General features: G+C 41.9%; 1 protein-coding gene across 2 annotated transcripts; it reads right to left on the bottom strand.

The window, feature by feature from the left end:
* Window positions 1-1,342: 1,342 nt before the first annotated feature.
* On the bottom strand, window positions 1,343-19,748 carry sp2 (sp2 transcription factor). 2 transcript variants are annotated; one of them, XM_041786298.1, is made up of 8 exons: window positions 19,685-19,748; window positions 12,580-12,656; window positions 7,536-8,294; window positions 5,624-5,842; window positions 5,091-5,391; window positions 4,760-4,937; window positions 4,255-4,448; window positions 1,343-2,195 (listed from the first exon to the last, which is right to left on the bottom strand). In XM_041786298.1, the coding sequence occupies exons 1-8, from the start codon at window positions 19,689-19,691 to the stop codon at window positions 2,095-2,097; spliced, it is 1,836 nt and encodes a 611-aa protein (XP_041642232.1). In that variant the 5' UTR covers window positions 19,692-19,748; the 3' UTR covers window positions 1,343-2,094. The 2 variants fall into 2 exon arrangements, with proteins under 2 accessions (XP_041642232.1, XP_041642233.1); XM_041786299.1 differs by lacking the exon at window positions 19,685-19,748 and adding an exon at window positions 18,454-19,604.
* Window positions 19,749-20,160: the final 412 nt, after the last annotated feature.

The following is a 20,160-nucleotide window of genomic DNA, read 5'->3' as shown; positions in this document are numbered from 1 at the left end:
TCAGAAATCTGGGATTAAAGTCAGAATGCTGAGATTAAAGTCAGAAATCTGAAATTAAAGTCAGAAATCTGATATTAAAGACAATGCTGAGATTAAAGTCAGAATGCTGAGATTAAAGACAGAATGCTGAGATTAAAGTCAGAAATCTGGGATTAAAGTCAGAATGCTGAGATTAAAGTCAGAAATCTGAAATTAAAGACAGAATGCTGAGATTAAAGTCAGAAATCTGATATTAAAGACAGAATGCTGAGATTAAAGTCAGAAATCTGAGATTAAAGACAGAATGCTGAGATTAAAGTCAGAAATCTGAGATTAAAGACAGAATGCTGAGATTAAAGTCAGAAATCTGAGATTAAAGACAGAATGCTGAGATTAAAGTCAGAAATCTGAGATTAAAGACAGAATGTTGAGATTAAAGTCAGAATGTTGAGATTAATGTCAGAATGTTGAGATTAATGTCAGAATGCTGAGATTAAAGACAGAATGCTGAGATTAAAGTCAGAATGTTGAGATTAATGTCAGAATGCTGAGATTAACGGCAGAATGTTGAGATTAATGTCAGAATGCTGAGATTAACGTCAGAATGCTGAGATTAAAGTCAGAATGCTGAGATTAAAGACAGAATTCTGACATTAAAGTCAGAAATCTGGGATTAAAATCAGAATCATAAGAACAAAAAGTCAGAATTCTAAGATTAAAATCAGAATACTAACTTTAATCTCAAAACAGGAAAACATATTTGCATCTTTTATTATTCTCTGTGGCCCTTGTCTTCCTCCGTATTGCTGTTAAGCCCAGGTCGGACCAAACATTCATGATGAGTCCAAACCTGCAGCTGCTCTGAAAGCCCGTCGGTCCGCACTCAGGAATGACAGGGCTCACATTTCTCGCACGCCGTGCCCAAGTACACGATTGTGCCATGACCACGTCTTGAAGCGCACACTTGTGTTCAAACTGACCAAATGGAACCAGATTTTGGGGTCACATGTTCCGGGATCAGGGCCGGATCCCTCGTGTAAAACAAGTCTGACTTGTTCTGCAGTTTGGGGTAACTTCTGTCCACATCAACCATCAGGAGTTAGCTGTTACGTACGTTTACACCACACTGTTCTTACACAGTCACACTCCACACTGCTGGCCTGGCCTGTGCTCTTTTTTCAGTGGGTCGTTTCCATGGAAACGTGGCCTTAAACGCTCTTGTTGTGGCTCAAATCTTAGTTCTGAACCGGGCTGATGGTCTAAGGCTTGTATGCTTTTACCTGTCAGTCCCCTTCAGCCTGTTTCCTTTAGTTTTTTAATATTTTCTGCAGAAGTACTTTGAGAAAAGTAACATTTGTCTGGAAAAATTATAAATAGTTTATTAATTAGAATTAGCATAATAGAATGCATTTACACATTTTAAAAATAGCCAATGTAAACCTCTTCAGATTTTCAAGAGTCTTATATGGACAATTTTAGGTATTTCTCCCCAGTTTTTTCAATCAGCAGCGACTCCAGCTGAAACACAAAAACTTAAAACACAATTTCTGTTCCAGTGAGTTTAAAAAAATCTTTTAAAACAGAAAACAGAGCAGGGGTTTTTATCTTTTTTTGGTACCTGACGGTGTTGGAGCTCCAGATGTTCACAACAAATAAGTTAAATAAGCGAGCAGCATCTGGGGGAAGAGGAGAAAAAAAATCTACTTGACTGACTGGAGTCCTGGCGTTGGTGTCGGGATAAATCGGCGGCTCTTCCCTCAGAGAAGTTCATAAATAAAAGAGCAGAGACTGAAACCTGGCCACCTTTTCTTCTTCTGGGTTTAGTCAGAGCTGGTCCTGGTCTCCGCTCAGACCAGAGAAGAGAAAAACAAAGAGAACTAATATTTATTAATCTGTAGGATGAGTTTAAGTCCACCAGGGAGGATTTATTTGTACACGTCGCTACACAGTGTCCTAGAGGAGTGAGAGGGGGTACAGGGGCTGGTTTTGGAGTTAGTTCCCGTTCTGGGGTAAGTCCCCAACATTCCCGGGGTGTCGTCTCCTCCACCCCTCCTTCCTCTAACACAGTTTTCAGTTTCAGAGTTTTTCTGCCTTTAAAAGCCATGAACGGGCGGCTCACAGGTTCTTGGTGTTTATGTGAGTCTTGTAATGCTTCGTCAGATGGTCGCTCCTCATGAAGCGTTTCTGACACTGGCTGCACTCAAAGCGCTTGTCTCCTGCAGGACAAACAAGAGGAAGTGACTTGTTAATGTTTCTACAGAAAAAATGGATTTTCAAACAAAGACTGCATTCTAAAAACCCAAATTTCTTAGGCTTTTACCAAGAAATGGGAGTCAAATTACAACTTTTTATGGATTAAACTTACTTCCAGAGAACATACAAGTCATTCAGAAAGAGTTCAGACCCCCTCCCTTTTTTCAATTTTGTTATTTTGCAGCCTGATGCTACACAGATGGAATTTATGCAGTAGCTGCAGAGCTCAGAGACGGGACTATTGACAGGCACAGATCTGGGGAAGGCTACAGAAACATTTCTGCTGCTCTGAAGGTTCCCAAGAGAACAGTGGCCTCCACACATGGAAGAAGTTTGGACCAACCAGGACTCTTTAAGAGCTGATCTCCCAGTCACGTTGAGCAAGAATGGCCTTAGTAATATTGCTTTCCCATTAAAAATAGCGTGTAAAAGCGGGTTTTTTAAACGTGGGTAAACCCGCTAACAATCGGCAAGTGACTCCTTTCTCATTGCCAGCAGACCCGGGTCTGATCGCCAGTAGACGAGCTGTGTGGTTGTTGTCCCTCTTTCAAAATAGACAAACTCAGCGCTGACTGAACGACATTCGAGGGCTGATGATATGAAGGCGGATGGAATTTGTTGCTGAGATAGCAAAGAGTCAAAGAGCAGAAGTTACAGACGGAGGAGACAACAATGCTCGTCCGCCAGCTGCTGGCATCCTTTTGTTGCACCAAGTTACGGGTGCGATATTATGATGTAGGCACATTACGCCAAAGTCATCCTGCGTTCACCCGGGTGTGACGTTCCCACTGGAGCTGATCGGAGGCGAGCCAATTAAAAACCCGTGTCCATTGCAGGGTCAGTCGACGTGGGTCTAAATGCCGATTAGAGCCTTTCCCACTGCCGACAGGAGCAGATTGTTAGCGTGTTTAAACAGGTTTTTTGGCCAGTGGGAACGGGGTACAAGAGAGGAGACCAATAGAGCTTTTCTATTACATTGGCTCTACTTGGTTTGACTCGGCGCAGCAGCACAGCAGGGGATTTGCTTTTTCTCCCAGAACTAAGCTACCTGTTTGAGGGCACATCTAGAGCTGATTACGCAGCATTTTAAGTGAATGCACCGTTTGTTTCTACTTCAAAAGTGCTATTTTTTCTTCTATTGGTAGTCCAGCAGTTCTTTCAAAGTTTGGTGCAGAGTTTGCTACTTAAAGATGCCTTCAAGATGTTCACAAATGATGATGAACCGCTGTGACATCACAGCGGCACGCTTGGAGGCGTGGCGGGCACATTTGGTTTGAATGAGCCAAAAGTCACAGTGAAAAAGCCCCACATGAACCTGATAGTCACCCTGACTGAGCTCCAGAGATCCTGTGTGGAGATGGGACAAAGATCTGGGCTTTATGGCAAAGTGGAGAGATGGAGACTCTCCTCAGTGCAAAAAAAATCAAACCTGCTTGGCTTTCACACTGAGTTTTTTTTGCAAACTCAAGCAGACTTTCATGTGTACATTAGGTACCATTTTAAGTTTTCTTTTTCTTTAAATCAACAGCAAAAATGGAAAACAGAAAGCTGTCTCTAAGGCAGGAGCTAGATCCTATTGCTCACTAAAGGAGCCATCATGAAGGACTCATCATGACTCCCTCAGAGCGTCTCTTCTCTAACCAGTATTTAATAAGATTTATTCACTAAATAGTTAATCAGTGTGTCTCTTTAAGGCATGTTTAAACCAACATAAGGGAGAAAAGCGGTTAAGAGGCTCCTCTAGCCTCTTAGCTTGTGGATGATTGTTCCCCATCCATTCTAACCAGCATGTAGAGATACTAAGCCATGGTAAGAGAGCCACAGAAATGATGAGCTGTTGTTAGAATCAGAGGAGGGGCAGCGAGCTCTGATATCAGCTCAACACTGATTGTTAATGCTGCGTATGGACGCACTGACTACAGCGACGCCACTGTAACTGAATGTCTAAAACGGGTCATTATTCCATGATGATGCATCGTCTAATATAACTTCTGTTTGTTCCGGTGCCTGCTTTAGACAGACCTGTGTGCGTCCTGGCGTGCCGCTGCAGCTCGTCACTGCGTGTGAAACGTTTCCCGCAGAAAACCCAGTTGCAGACGAAGGGTCTTTCGCCGGTGTGCAGTCGGACGTGAGCTCTGAGCAGTGACGTTTTCCTGAACGTTTTCTCACAGCCGGGTACGTGGCAGATGTGCTTCCTCTTCCCGACCTCTCCTGGCCTGCAGGGTGCAAACACAAACATACTGAGTGAGCTGAAGCAAAGCTACAGATTAGACATAAAAATACATTTAAATGAGCTGAATATAAAAAAGCTTTCAGCTGCTCGTCATGCAAAGGCTTTAATTTTCAGAATTACAAGAATTACAGAATTGTACAATCTGTACATATAACAAGCATGCACTATCTATAAAAAAGAACAAAAATGACACTTCTCTGCATGATAATCCTTTCTAATCAATTTAATGCCACTACAAATGTGAGATTCCACACCTAAGAAGATGCATGTGCCTGTATTTTTTGCCACCCTGACCTTTTGTCTGCGTCTTTACAGTTGGGACATGTGCAGGCCATGCGTCGTTTCTTCTCTCCAGGCTGGCTGGGCAGCTCCAGAGTCAGGGTCTGGTCTACCTGGATGGCCTGCTGGCCCTGTGTTGTTGCTAGCTGAAGTCCTCCACCCTGCATCGTCTGCACGGTGAGATGCTGCTGGCCTGACAAACAGAGAGACAGACGCAGTGTTAGACTCTGTTTTAACCTTGCATCAGCATCTGTAGCGTTGCATTTTTCTGACTGACAACTAAATAAAACAAAGGTGAAAGAGGCGAGTGAGACTTTTAAAGCGTTGACGCATCTTTTGTACCCACCCCCAGCGTTTGTGATGGTCACAGGAACCCCCTGCACTTGGACCCCGTTGATGCTGATCGTCTGAACCGCCTGAGCCGCTGTGGAGAGTGGAGAAGCATTCAGCGATATCATCCCCCCTGCCGGAGCGATTTTAGCCAGAGTCCGCTCCTTTCGTCCTCCGGCCAGCGTCCTCTTGGTACCAGCGGGGGGAGAGATGGCGGTGGTGGTGGGTGTGACTGGGGTGGTGGGTGTTGTTGCTGTGGAACCAGAGTCCTGGAGCTGGACAGACTGCCACTCACCAGACGCCGTTTTAAAGATGAACTGAGGGAAGAAAGTGTAAACAGATGATTTAAGCTAGGTTTAAAATGGCCAAATTTATGCTCTAAGTCTCCAGTAACCAGACATGTCCGTTTAAATTTAAGTAAATCTTTTAAATCTTTATGAATATATAAATGAATTAAACCAGCTTAGCTTTAGAACAGCTAGGATTTATTATCTTTATTATAAACACCAGGAGTCGAGACTAAAACCCAGACTGTGATTGAACGGATACCTGCGTCGGTGACGGATCTGTCGGAGTGACCTGAAGGCTCTGTGGGGCAGACTGTCTCTGTGGGACCTGCGGCAACGTGGCGGAGGCGGCCTGCACCACTTTCAAAGCCTGCTGGGGGATCTGAACCACCTGGGACTCCTGTTTGGGCTGGACCAGCTGGACCTGCTGCACCACTGCTGGCTGTCCGGGACTCTGCACAATCAGGAGGTTGTTTCCTGCCTGTAAATACACAAGAGCACGAGTTTCAATAGAGGATCAATTAAACAAAAGATCATACTAAGGGAAATCCATTATTCAGTCATATGGATCTGTCTCTGATGATGTGGTTTAACCTCCTCAGACCCTGCATGTTCATATGAGGACGTCATTTTAGCTTTACTACAACCTAGTATGAACTCCTGCCATCAGAATTTTAGAGGTAACTGTCCAGAATGTCTGTTGAAGTTTATTTACATGAACTGTGGGAAAATTCCAAAGAAATTGGTTGGACAGTTGGAGGAATTTGTTTTGAAATCTGAGAAATTTTAATGAAATTACGTAAACCTGAGAAATGTTTTTGTTTGAATTAGGGAGTTTCATTTTTATTTTTGATTGGGTATTTAGGATGGTGTGTTCTTTGAAATTTTTAAGAATTTTTGGGAATTTGAATATTTTGGGGAATTTGCTTGAAAAATTTCTAGTATTTTTTAATAGAAATTATGGGGATATGTTTGTATATTCTAAACAGATTCAGAGGGTTTCGGGGAAATTTGCTTTGAAATTGCATGATATTTTCATGCAAATTCCAAAGAAACTGGTTGGACAGTTGGGGGGATTTGTTTTAAAATTGTCAAGAAAATTCAAGGAAATTTGAGAAATGTTTTGTGATTTTTTTTTTTGGGGGGGGGGGGGGTCCTTTGAAATTTATAGATATTTTCATGGGAATTAGGGAATTTCATCTTTATTTCTTGGGGAATTTGGTGTGGTATTTAGGGATGTGTATCCTTTGAAATTTTTAAGAATTTGGGGGGAAATTCGGGGAATTTGTTTGAATATTTTAGGCAAGTTGCCCTAAAATTTTCAAACATTTTTTATTGAAATTTGGATATATATATTTGTATATTTTGGAGAGTTTCATTGAGGGTTTCCTGGAAATTTGCCTTGAAATTTTACAGTATTTTCAGGCAAATTCCAAAACAAATTGGTTGAAATATGGCGGAATTTCATTTTGAAATCTTAGAAATGTTTTTGTCATTTTTATGATTTTGGATTGAATTTTGGGGGGGATTTTGCTTTAAAATATGAAGGTATTTTTAATGGGAATTTAATTCTCTATTTTGGGGGAATTTAATCCAGTATTTAGGGTGGTGTGTCCTTTGAAATTTTTAAGAATTTTCAAGGAAATTTGGGAGATTTTTTTTTTTAATCTTTGCGGATATTTTTTTTTTTTTTTTTTTTAGAAATTTTCAATTAATTTTGGGGGGTACTACCTTCTATGGGATCAAAATAAGTATAAAATTTATAGAAATGTTTGTTCATTTTTTTGCGGAAAATTTATACTAAATTCAGACCTTCATGTGGGAACGTTGGTGATACATGTCCTTAACCAGTCCTTGTTTTCCATCACCAAAATAATAATGCATTTCTGACTGACTAAAGACCTCAAACAGCTAACTTATCTTTCTTAGTACAGTATTTTCAGCAGAAATTAGACCTTCAGGAGATTTGTGGACAACATTTTTGGTCTAAACTACTTCCTGTTTAAAGGCAAGGCTGAGATTTTAGATTTATCAGGATCCTCTGATCTCATATAAGTGGGTGAAACTAAAAATGCATTCCGTCAAAATCTCCAGTCTCAGGAGGATGAAGAAGCTTTCAGACTAAACTGAGCCGTCTGTCTCTGGAGGTTAGCAGCTGTGGCGGTCAGACCTACCTGAATGATGTTGTCTCCGGCTTCTATGACGATCGTCTCCATCTGCTCAGGTGGAGGTGAGGCTGCCTGTGAGGGAGGGGTCGGAGGAGGCTGAGCGGCCAGGACCACCTTCTTCTTCCTCCCTCGCCTCCCTTTTCCTGGAGTGGGCGGAGCTGCAGCTGTCTCTGTGATGATTTGAGCTCCCCCCACTTCACCCGTCGCCACATTGAGAGGCAGCGTGAGCCCGCTTGGCAGCTGCACCACGTTGGCTGTAGAGTTGTTCAGCTTGCGTGGCTTTGGCGAGGGCTTGATGGCTACAGTCTTCTGCGGGGTGACCGGAGCGGTGGCGGCGGCCGGGGCGGGTACAGTCATGGGGGTCGTTATGATGGCCTGGTTAGTGCCTGGTATGAGCTGGATCTGTCCTCCCTGGGGCATCACCTGGATGGTCTGAGCACCCTGGATCTGAGGCACCATCTGGTACTGGATGTTGGCGGGAGCAGCGGTGTTGGTGCGAGCCGGGCTCTGCTGGATGGTGAGCACGATGGGGCTGGCGGACGCCGGGGACCCCAGGCCGGCGGCGGCGAGCTGGATCACATTGCCCTTAGCTGACAGGAAGCCCAGGTTTTTGGGTGGAGCAGGGGCGATTGGAGCTGGCTTTATGGGGAGGAGCCTGCGAGGCTGCGGCTGCGGTGGAGGAGGAGCGACAGGAGCCTGAGCAGCAGGAGGGCCGATTTTACTACAAGTGGCAGCCAGGAGGGCCAGAGGAGAGGGCTGGGTGTCCTGTAGGTGGAGACAGTCAAACACAGTCCAGTTACACCAAAACCACATTTAAACCGACGTGAACAGAAACTTTCTGCTGTCCATATCGCTGATCCATCAGCCGTGGAAAGAAGAAGCATTTTATCTAACAGTCAGCCTCGGTTATTCTGAATCCCTTTAGACCACTTCTAAACAAAAATACTGACATTAATCTGAATATCTAAATGTTGCAGTGGACCGATAGGTTGTTTTAGGTAATGTCCCGCCACAGAGAACAAATCCAGATGGGAGACAGGAAGTGATTTTTTCATGGAGAAGTGCTATCAAGATACCTTGTCTTTGTGCCGTTTACAGCGGTGCTAACTGGTCAAATTAGCGAGAAAAGAACAAAACTGGGTGATTTTTAGGTGATGCATTAAGAGGAACAGGATAAAATACTCACAGACACAGTTGCAAAAAAGATGCATGCCTTGCATGAAATCACTGTTTGACAAGTGTTAGTGATTTTTTTTTTTTAAATAAAGCCACATTTTTGACTGCTTCAGCCTGTATTTGAGACTGTCCGCCATGTTTACCTCCTCTACTTTTCTGTTATTGCCTCTGCTTCTCGTGAGACTGTGTTTTTTAAGGAACTTGGTGGAAATAGGGCATCGATAAGGGAATTGTTAAGATTAAATAAAGTGATGTCGCTGAATTCAACCAATTGGAACCAGTTCTCGATTCCCATCCTTATCACAAAAGCGCCCAAAATCTGACTTCCAAGGTGAATGTAGGGCAGCAGAAGTCATCAGTGACATCAGCAACTTTCCTCCAGGTTAATCATGTACATTGCATGGTTTTCCAACCCCGAAGATTGATGTGAAGTGAGCCATCTCACATCCACACAATCTTTGCTCAGAGTAGTATACAAATAAGCGTCTGTAGCGCAACACTGAAAGTGAACCTATCAATGTGGAGAGGGCTTAAGCAGCATTGCCATGTCTCTGAATGAATAAACTCTAGAGCAGTGGCTCCCAAAGTGGGGTCGGGACCCCCTGGGGGGGTCGCGAGACACTGAGTGGGGGTCGCTAGATGGCTTTCAAAGAACAGAGAGTATTTTTAAACGGTTTTAAATTGTATATTTTGCACATTTCTGTAGAAACACAGTGCTTAACAAATGTATTAGACCACCACCCAAAGTAAGGTTTCTGCCACAGCTGCCCTACATTAACAGCATTGGTAATTACCAAAATCATTTCATATGTTTCTGCAATGGTTAATACACCAATATGTAGAAGCTCTTTAACCCAAATGATATTTTTAATGCTACAATAGAATTATTATTGTTATCCATGAATTTTCAAATTCACTGATTTACAAAAAGACTGAAAAAATAGTAAAGCACATTAATATTTCTTGATTAATATGTCAAATTATAGTTATTTACTGTCATTCCTGAACAGAAAAAAGAGTTTTAGTGGTTGACTGTGTGTGGAGCTAACTGGAGTTAGGATTTTCCTGCATTGCTCCTGCTGATGCTCAACAGCCACAGTGCTTAATTAGCTAAGATGCACAAGCTAATGGCAGCATAAATCTGTACTGAGACAAAAGCACTAAGTTAAGGGACCAAAACCAGGGTTTTTTTGACAGGAAGAAAAAGAATTTCATACACTGGAGGTAACTGAGACACTTATCACCCTAAACACTTAGACAGCCTGTGCCAGTGCAGGTTTTTGGTGTCGACAATGATCAAAAGTGAATACCAGGCAAGGCTGAAGGTGGAGGATGATCTGCTGTTATGTAATCCTGCATCAACTGCATGGATGCAAACTCATAGTTTCAACTAAATAAGAGCAGAAAAATCAGGTAGTATTGGCGGTAAGTTCATTACTAAAACCAAATCACTGATTGCCTGGGTAAGATGGATGTTTTGGTAAGTATACAGACCAAAATATCAAAAAAGATGCTTAAAGATGAGTCATAAATGTTTGAATACATAGTTGTTTAAATCTGATTTTTATGAAGGAGGGGGTCCACAGAATAAATTATTTTCTCCACACTTTAAAAACCTCTGCTTTAGAGCATGCTGCAAATAAAAAGTCTGTAACGTCTGCTACAGAGTCCTGGTGAAAGCCAAGGAGCACGGTTGAGACTCGTCTGCTGCAGCACCGAAGCACACGTGGGGGCTGACCTGCTGTTTTAACCCGTTAGCAGAAGTAACAATCAGACATTTAAACCACGCTGGAGAAGTTATGAAGTTTATCGTTGCTCTCACAGATGAAACTGAAAACTCTTCCTGCTCATCCTTTAGCTATCAGCTGCTCTTTCCCTCTCTCACAGCATGAGTGTAAGTGAGGCACATTCCTCGTTCGCTTTCAGCTGATCACAAACAGAACCCTGCCTCTTCTACAATATTATCAGTTATATTTGTTAAGTGGACCTTACTTACAATGGGAGCATAAGTAGCCTAAAACATCAGCTCTTAAAGAGAAGGCATGCCAGACAACTTTCTCTTTATGAACAGTTTTTGACATTTATCCTAACAGTTAAAGCCTCGGTCAAATCTTAAGTCTCACACATCCTTTACCTTTACTTTTCTTTTCTCTCCTTTTCGTCCTTTTCTTCTCCAACTACAGTAATCATTGGAGAAAACTCCAATCATGTTAATATTTAACTTAAATGTAACTTTATATGATGAAATCAACATTACCAGACTGCACATAAAGAAAATCATCTAGTCTGCATTATCACTGGTCATGTTTAAAGCAGAGAACAAAATAAAGCTGGGTTTTTAGAGTCTTCATGGCATATGATCTCAATAACAGCTACTTAAATATAGGAAAAACCACCTGAATAGTCCACAATCCATCTCAGTAGTCGGCGACTAGTCAATGATCAAATTCTAGTTAGACGCATCCCAACTGTAACGTGCAGGGACCACAGCCAATGGATGCAGAAATGTTCTGATAATAAGTGCGGCATGCAGCGCCACCTAGAGCTTTAATGGACTAACTTTACTACATTTACATTGATTCTTAACTGCTCTTCACTTCTTGGCCCACATCTGACCTGGTCCTGTAATCTGGATCATGTAGCTGCTAAAGAAAATGTCCTTATAAAGCCACAGCAGTCGCTCACTCATCATGGTGGCAGAAAAACAGTGATAGCAAGTGTAGATGAACGTGGACAAGCAGACTAGATCTCTGGATAAATGTAGAAGATGAACACTGAAGTGGGGTCCACCAATCAGAGATGTCTCTCTGACCTCTAGGATTGTGGGTAGTGAAGTTCTTCTCCATGAGACTGTGAATAAAGCATGTTTTTCCTAAAATAAAGCGTATGGCTGAAATAAGTAAAAGCAGCATAGACTGAATGATGTTGTGGGATGAGAAGGCGTGCCTGATTTTTGAAAATTGTCCTGGCTTCTCTCAGGAACAAAAACCCAGTTATAAACACAGAGGATATGCAGGTGAGTCAGCACAAGCTGACTCACCTGCAGAACAAGTGACTGGCAGAATGAGTGAACTTTGTTTCTTAAACCTGTTTCATGTTAAAGTCAAGCATCAGACTCAGAATTATACATCAGACTTTATATCTCCCAGTCACGGGCATTCCTTTAATCCATCACTTTCCCCTCTGTGTATTCAATGCAAAACAGAAATTGGCACTATGACTCACTGTTTATGGTCATGTCGTAATGTAACGTAATGAAACGGATCCAATTTCTCTAATTTTGGGTCTTACAAGTCAGATTATAAGCACTGATACATATAAAAGTCTGTATAACATTCTCACTTTTGCTGCAGCAAAAACATATGGTTACAATGGATTAGTGATAAGAGCCCTTCTGTTAAAGGATGCAGTAGACTTGTGTTTGAACTGGTGCTCTCAGAATATCTTACAAGCATGTTGCATGCAAAGAAAGATCAGTTTTACAAAGTCTGGCAGTCACATTTGAATTGTACTGGACCTGATCTCTCTGCCATCGTTGTAAAGGGAGTTTCTTGAGCCAGGACTGTGAACTGTTATAAGCATAAAATGGATAATGGCCTGTATCTTTGTGTGGAATTGGACCCACCTAAGCTGTGTTTGGTTTTGTTTCAATTTGTTGGTTGTTGTTATACTTGTCGATTTATTGTGTCATTACCAACATATATTTTATTTACTGCATCAACTACAAAAATTCAATAAACATAATGGGAAAGAAAATCAATTATCAGTCTCTGACTGTAAGCTAAAATCCGTCAACAGTGCAGCGACATGAAGACTTACTAAGTAACAAACACATCAGGAGAAAGGTAGAGCAGCTACTTCGGCTGTTACTCACTTGTGTGGCGGCGGTGGAGGGCTGGAGGTACTCACTGGGACTGACAGCAACAGTGGTGGCCATACTGTCCTGTTGTTCTGGAAAATAAACACAGAAGAGTCACATTCAGGCTGCCTGAGACATCCTTTCACTTTTTAAGGTGTTTCGAGGACATTCCAGGACGTTACTACACAGCATTGTCATGCTTTAGTGAAATTCATACGTGAAAGTTATCTGTTTCAGCAATAGAATATAAAACTTTCTCTTAATTAAGATTTAAAGCACAAACTAAAGTTTGCTTGTGTCTTTTCTATTTTGCCATTAGTGGTGGTTTGTAGTAAACAAGTATCAATACCACCATAATTTCAGAATGGATTTTTGCACAGCTGTTAATGTTGTGTTTTTGTGTACACAGGAGGTATAACTAATGCTACTGTTAGCATGGCAGAGTGACAGAGTGATACGTGACGGCCGACAGCTCAGTCTAGGTCCATTCATCAGTATGTTTCACCCTGACACTACAGAGCAGCCAGGTAACTACCTGATCATCATCCACTCATGCTGTTGTAACTGATAAACAGGTAACAAGCATGTGCTTTTTTCTGGTGTCTGTAATAACAGCAACATACAGCGGGTGTGCTTGCTGGTCAAAGCGTCCTAGTCAGCCTGTTTGGAGTGTTATGAGTTGTAATGGACTGACTTGGTTAGGCTTCAGCCCAGCGCTGCAGGGATTCATTTTATAACAGCTTAAACAGCTGTTTAAAAGTGTGTTTTATCTTGTGACTCACTTGTTTTGAGCTTATTATGATTCAAAGAAGTGGACTATTGCGTTGAATGTGGTCAGAGAGGCTGCTGTAAACTCACTGGCTAAGTTAAGTAAACTAATGATAAATACTTTATTTCTGTCAATAAAAGTCCATAGTAGGGCTGAACGATTTGCAAAAAAAAATCGAATTGCAATTTTTTTCTCCAAATATTGTGATTGTGATATAATATGCGATTTTTCTTGGGTTAATTTGATGTATTTTTCAACAAATTCAAGCAATAAATAATTCCATAAATCAGACCATGTGTATTGAAAACAATGAAATTATTTCTGAAGCAATGAATCCATAGTGGCATGAATCTGAATACTGGGGTTCAACACTTTAAGCTTCTAAAAGAGGAGGCTGGGGTGGAGGAGGTGAGGCTGGCTACCAGCTGATCGCAGCTGGGGTATGACTTTAGTGAAGTAACGCAAGGCTTCATCAGTTTTAGACAGAATGAGCTAACTATTTTTGCTCATATTGCAAATGTGATGTCATTTGCTTTGTTTAAGGGCGTTAGCATTTATATGTCACTAATTTTGATGAAGAAAAACATACATAAAACACAAAAAGGAGGATTTTTGTAAACCATAACAAAAAAAATGACACTTTAATGTTTCAATAATGTGCAATAATGTGCAATTAAATCATGAATTAACGTTGATTAACTACACATTTTTTAAAGCTGAGCTCAGTTTGACTATCCATGCCAGGCCTAACCCTACCCTAAATTCCTTAAATATCTGTCTGACAAAGTGAAGTAGGCTCAAAGATCTCCAACACATCATGGAACCATCTAAAGGAATCCAAGAACAGATGAGAAACAAAATCACTGACATCTTCCAGTCTAGAAAGGGTTACAAAGACATTTCTAGGCTTTGGGACTCCAGCCAACCACACTAAGAGCCATTATCCACAACTGGAAAAACCTGGAATAGTCATGAACCTTCCCAGGAGTGGCCGGCCTGCTGAAATGACTCCAAGAGGGCATGGACCACTCATCCAGGCGGTCCCAAATGAATGACATCTAAAGACCTGCAGGCCTCACTGACTCAGTTATGGTCAAAGTCAGCAAAACTAACAGAAAACATGTTTTTTTTAAGTGAAAATATTGTTGCATGAAATCATATATTTTTAAAATAAATCAACAACTGTTGAAACACTGGAACAATCAGTGCCCTCCATGGGGTTCACCACCTGTTTGTGTCTTTCCTCTCCATGGTTTTAAAGCATCAATATCCTTACAATTTTTACTGTTTGATATCAAAGTTTAAAAATCAGGTATGGGGACAACCCTAGTTCAGACATTACAGCTCAAACAACAGATATAACAAGATATTAAAATGATACAGCTGCTGCCAGAGCAAATAAATGCTCTGACTACAGATAGAAAAACCAGAGGAAAAAATATATATCTGTATAAAACACCAGTGTAAGTGCATTTAGGGCAAGCTGCCTGATAGTTTAAGAGCAGAGTAAATCCTGAGTACCAGGAAACGCTGCCTAATGGCCAAAATAGGTTCTGGCTGTTATTGTCAAACAGAATTGCTCCGGGTGAGGTGCTGCTCTCAAGATTTAGTGACCTATTTCATGGGTCATTATTGCTTAAACTGCAGCTTGTGCACAAAGCACCACAAGACATTTCAAAAATATACACCCCGAAATAAATTCAGGGGCAGAAAACACAGTAAAAGAGTGTCAATCTGTCTGCCGCTGTCACCCTGAAGCACTTTAATATGACAGTTAATGTTGCACATCGTCTGTCACCATTCACAGACATTTAAGCTTATTTACAGTGTTTGAGTAAATCAGCTGAGCTCAGCTAGAAAACACCTGAAATCAAACAGCAGCTGACTGGACGCTGCAGCCGACCAAAAGCAAGGCTCTGGATCCCATCAAAGCACCAGAGAAAAAACCCAAGGCTGCAGGAAAAGACCGTCTCTCTAACAGCAATAAAGGCTCGAATGTTTCTGTGACATTTAGTCACTAGATTGCATTTTGTAATTTTGGATGGATTCACTCCTTCCCTATGCAACTGTCACATGAAAAAGAAGATTACTTAAAGCTTCTGCTTTTCTCTAAGCTTTCAACCATCAAGATAGCAGAGACTACACCAATGAAAAAAAAGTGATATTAAATTTAGTATCAAGACATCAAAAAATTAAACAACATAAGACTCTATATGGGCTTTTTAAGGTTTAAACGACCATTTTAACAGGGCTATAAACTTTTAACAACTTAAAAACAAGCATGGATTTATTGGTTCTCTGTGTCTGAAATCACATGCTCGGTTAACCATACCATGCTAAGAGACAAAGAATCTCTTTCAGAAGTTCAGTTTTAACAACAACTGGTCTGAGTTTTTTCTCTTTTTTTCCTATTTTTCAAATTTTATTCTAGACATTTGACTTTAATCTCAAAGTGCAGAGCATTTTATTTTCTTTCACTTCTGGCTCTCTACTCATCTTCTGTAGGACTGTGTTCATCATCATGTATGTTAAAGCTTTTTCTTCTCTGCAGATTGATCCCTCTCCTAAGGCTGGTCCCACACTAGATGGTTTTCAAATCTTTAACCATTTTTAAGAGGTGGCTGACCACAGACATAAAGATGATTTCAACCAATTTTATGTCTTATAATCCTCTGAGCGCACACACGACAACTCAGCCAGACTGTGAGACCACTGAGACAACAGACCTGCCAACGACCTCACGTGATCACGTGACTTTAGAAGAAAAACTAGAAAAGCACTCAGAGAGCGCAGATCTCTGCCATTAGCCCCGTCTCCCAATAGGGAAGAATCCTTTAAAAAATTCCTGGATCTGTCCCCATGTGCCCCCACCATGGCATTCACCGATTACTCCCTCCCCGGTGGGGTGGAAACACGATGAGGCAAAGCATTGGCTTCACTACGTGTGGACTATGGACTGTCATGGCGGAGGCATTGCCTGCTGGTGCCAACAGATGCACTGACAGTCTCACCCATGGTCTCACCAGACAACTGGGAGTCATGGCAGAGGGTGAATATTCCTCTATTCCTCCCAGCATTGTGAGTATTCTCGCTACAATTCCCTGTCTTTCTCTCTGTTATGCTTTGTGTCGTCTCCTCGAACGGGTGTGCGTCTTTCAAACTCTATAAACTCCAAAACTTTGAATAGAAACACACCCAAACGATGCTGCTGGGATTGAAGTTACTCATGTCTGCCATCTCCAGGTGTAAAGTGGTAACAGCACAGACCTCTGCCATTAGCCCTACCTCCCAATAGTAAAGAATCCTTCAAAAAATTCCTGGATCCAGACGGTGATCCAGATCAGTCCCAAAATGTCATCAGTTCTTCCTTATGCCATTTCTGACACTTCCTGAAAATTTCATTTCAAAATTTCAATTACATCCATAACTTTTTGAGTTATGTTGCTAACAAACAAACAAATGAACAAACCCACCCGATCATGTAAGCTCCTTGGCGTAGGTAACAAACATGGATGACTACTGATAGCCTTGACTTGCTGTCCCTCCACAAAAAGCTGTCCTGACATATCATACAGTTGCACCAAAAATCATAAAACAAGGAAAGGAATAAGGATGAAATCCTGGCTAGAGTGACTGTAGATGGAACGGAAGAACGGTGACGGAAGATCTGGCTGAAGACGCTACACATTCTGCTTGCTTGTTGTGGGTATACTGTAAGAGGCATTACAGCCTTGAATCGTTCAAATGAATGTGTTTGGTATTTATGATTCGAGGTAGGAGGCTACAACATGATTTGGAGCAGTGAAACAATCCTGTTGTCCCAACACTTAAGGGTTATTCAGAAAAATAACTATTTGCAGCAAGCCTCCACTCAGGATGTGCCCTCATGATTGTTGGTGGAGACAAATCTGGCCTCAAATGAGGCTTAAAATCATGTAGTGTGTGGTCAGTCTAAAGGCTCTATGTTTGAAATGCTCACGGATGCAGACAGACCTTTCTCTCCATATTCTGCTTTCATTTCATCCCTTTATCGTCTGTTTTCTCAAAGCTTAACATAATGAAAGAATACCTCAGCCTAGGGGTGTGCGGTATATGTGCTAGATGGTATAAATGATATAAATTTGGCCTACGGTAGAGATTTGGACCCTACCGACCAATCGCGATAACGCTTGTTAATGACATCATCGTATCTGCCTCAGTGTGAGTTAGCAGGCTAAAACACGTGTTTTTTCCTCTCAAAGTCTGACGGCTGTACCGCAACTGAGTCAGTGTGCTGTCTCTGTCAGCCTGCCTGGGGCTGCAGCACAAGCTAAATGCTGCTTTGGCTGGTCGCAGAGGCCAGCGCTGCAGCTCTTCATCTTACAACGGCATAAACAACCGTTTAAAATTCTATTTTAACTTATGAATTTCTTTTCCAAGTCCACCGTGAGTCAAAAATCCAGGCTGCAATGTTAAATGAGGTCAGAAAAGCTTCTGTAAACTAGCCGTACTCTCCCAACGGCCGCCAAAGCTAAGCTAACTCAATGCTAAACACAATACTTCCGTCGAGCTCTTCAAAATAAAAGTCTGCGGCTGTTATTTTTCTAAAGCGCTTTTATTGTGAATGCCTTCACTAGGAGACGTGTTCAAGTCATTAGCAGCTTAACACACCTCATCAGGTTAGAGATGAAATGTGAAACTTGGAGTGCAGGTAGACAGAAGTAAACCTAGAGAGATTTTAAAAAAATCAAACATGTTTTCTGTGTTCCTATACTTAGAGATAAATTGAGTATGCCATCAAAGGCTTGTTTTAAGGGGAGAAGGGGGTTAATAACACTTGAATTTGGATTAAAAAGCATTCTCTCTTTTTAATTCTGTAATATCGTGATATATTACCGTTATCGTCAAAGGCAAGAAAAATACTGTGATGTGATTTTTAGGCCATAAAGCCCAGGCCTACCTCAGCCAGTTGTGGTGGCAATGTAGAGCAATGCAGCCAACCGGGCAAGCCAGAGTGGCAAAACCCAACAAAGAAGCCTCATTTGAAAAAAAGGGGAACTTAGCCAAGTTTTCTGAGGAAATATCACTGAATATGGAGTGAGTAGTTAGAAAATAGAAACATATCAATGATGGTAACTCACCGTGGTACAAAGAGGCGGAGCCACATTACAGGCATTTAAGGAAAAAATGCCTCCAAATCAATCATGTTGTAATGAGCATCTAATTCACAAACACTGGGCCAAGTACAGTCACAGTGAAGCAGGTTGTGTTAGCCGTAGATTCTACCTGTCAGAATGGCTAGCTGGAGTCACAGTGGTACCTGCCGAGGCTGAAATCTACATTTGGCAGGTTGGTTGGTGTTAAAGTCAAGCCCTGGTTGCAGCCATGACAATGAGGAACTTCTATGGCTTTAAACATAGTTCTCAACTAATATAGATCTGAAACATGTAAGAAGTCATTCTGTCATTAAAGTAGTACATACTGAGCTGTTAAAGCTTCATTCTTTCACTTCATCCACCAAAGCTGAACTTTACTCTGATGCCAAACAGACCCACAGTGTGGTTGTGGCTGCTGAACAGGAACTACACTCTGTCAGAGCCTCCTGTCTCATCTAGAGAAAGTGTTATAAACCCAGCTCTTCACTCAAATTGAAGCCAAACACTTTCACACGGGGATATTTCAGCCTGCTTAGCCTCTAATCACTCTTGGCTGAGAGGCATGTTTTGGATATTCCAGCATGGATGGGTGAGGACAGAGCTGCTGCATTAACTCAGCACAGACTTTCACTACAATGAACACTGTTCAGCAATTTTTTTACAACCACCCCCAGATCTGTTACACACTGCCAGTGATACAGAGAAAAACAGTGCGGCCTCAAAATAGCGCCGCCATCAACACATACAGCTGGTTTGGTCTGCAGCTAACGTTAGCGAGCTAGCTCTGTGGAGTAAACTGGACAGTGGGATGTGGCTAGCTGCTAGCCTAAGCTGATTTGTGTGCAGCTTAGTTTCTGCTAAGATGGGACCGCTATTTTCCATATCTACAGAACTATGAAAGGTGGTATTGAAAGAATATGTAGGTGAAATTCACGGACGGTTTAATAAAAACTACAGCACCAGCTAGACAGCTTACAGTAGCATATTAGGCTAGCTGACGCGTAGCTAGCCAGTCAAACTCTCTTTGATAACGTTACAGAAAAAGGCAGCCCTTTTCCGGAAGTGCACTGCTTATTTTGGTTTACATAACTGCCCGAGCTCCTTTAAAACACTCTTATTTGTAGCGCATAAAGCCCAGCGCATCTCAGTTCAATGCAAATATATGTTTTACGAAGTAGAATGTAATATAAACACCAATGTTTTAATTCCTACCCACCGCTCATGACGACATTCGCTCTCCGCGAGCCTTGAAGACCGAGCCCATGGAGGAATCCGCCCGCGCTGCTGCACCAATCCACGGACAATGGAACGTTGAGGGACGGCGGCGCTGGCCAATCAGAGCGTTCTGTCCATGTGATTGATGTTCAAGCGAGCCAATCCCGATACAATATCCATGTACGTTAGTCGATGGATGAGGTTTCGGCCAATCGGATGTCGAGATTGTGCCAGACGGAGGCGTTTCAGTGGGATAAACCTCTAACAAGCTAGTGCCCTATTACGGCAGGACTACGGTTTCACTGACGTCCCTAACGACCAATGTGATTACCGAGGGGCAGTTCGGTTAAAAGTAGAATGACAACCGTGTTGATCAATGAGCTCTGAGTGACTTGAATGTGACCTGTTTGAACTGTCCTGGCGAGAAAACCGTTATGTGGGATGTCATGGCCTGGACTAAACCGCTGTTTAAACTGG

This window comes from Cheilinus undulatus, linkage group 4 (assembly GCF_018320785.1).
Source record: "Cheilinus undulatus linkage group 4, ASM1832078v1, whole genome shotgun sequence".
Classification (NCBI taxonomy): domain Eukaryota; kingdom Metazoa; phylum Chordata; class Actinopteri; order Labriformes; family Labridae; genus Cheilinus; species Cheilinus undulatus.
The sequence above is the reverse complement of the archived record's forward strand: the minus strand, read 5'-3'. Positions and strand labels throughout refer to the sequence as shown.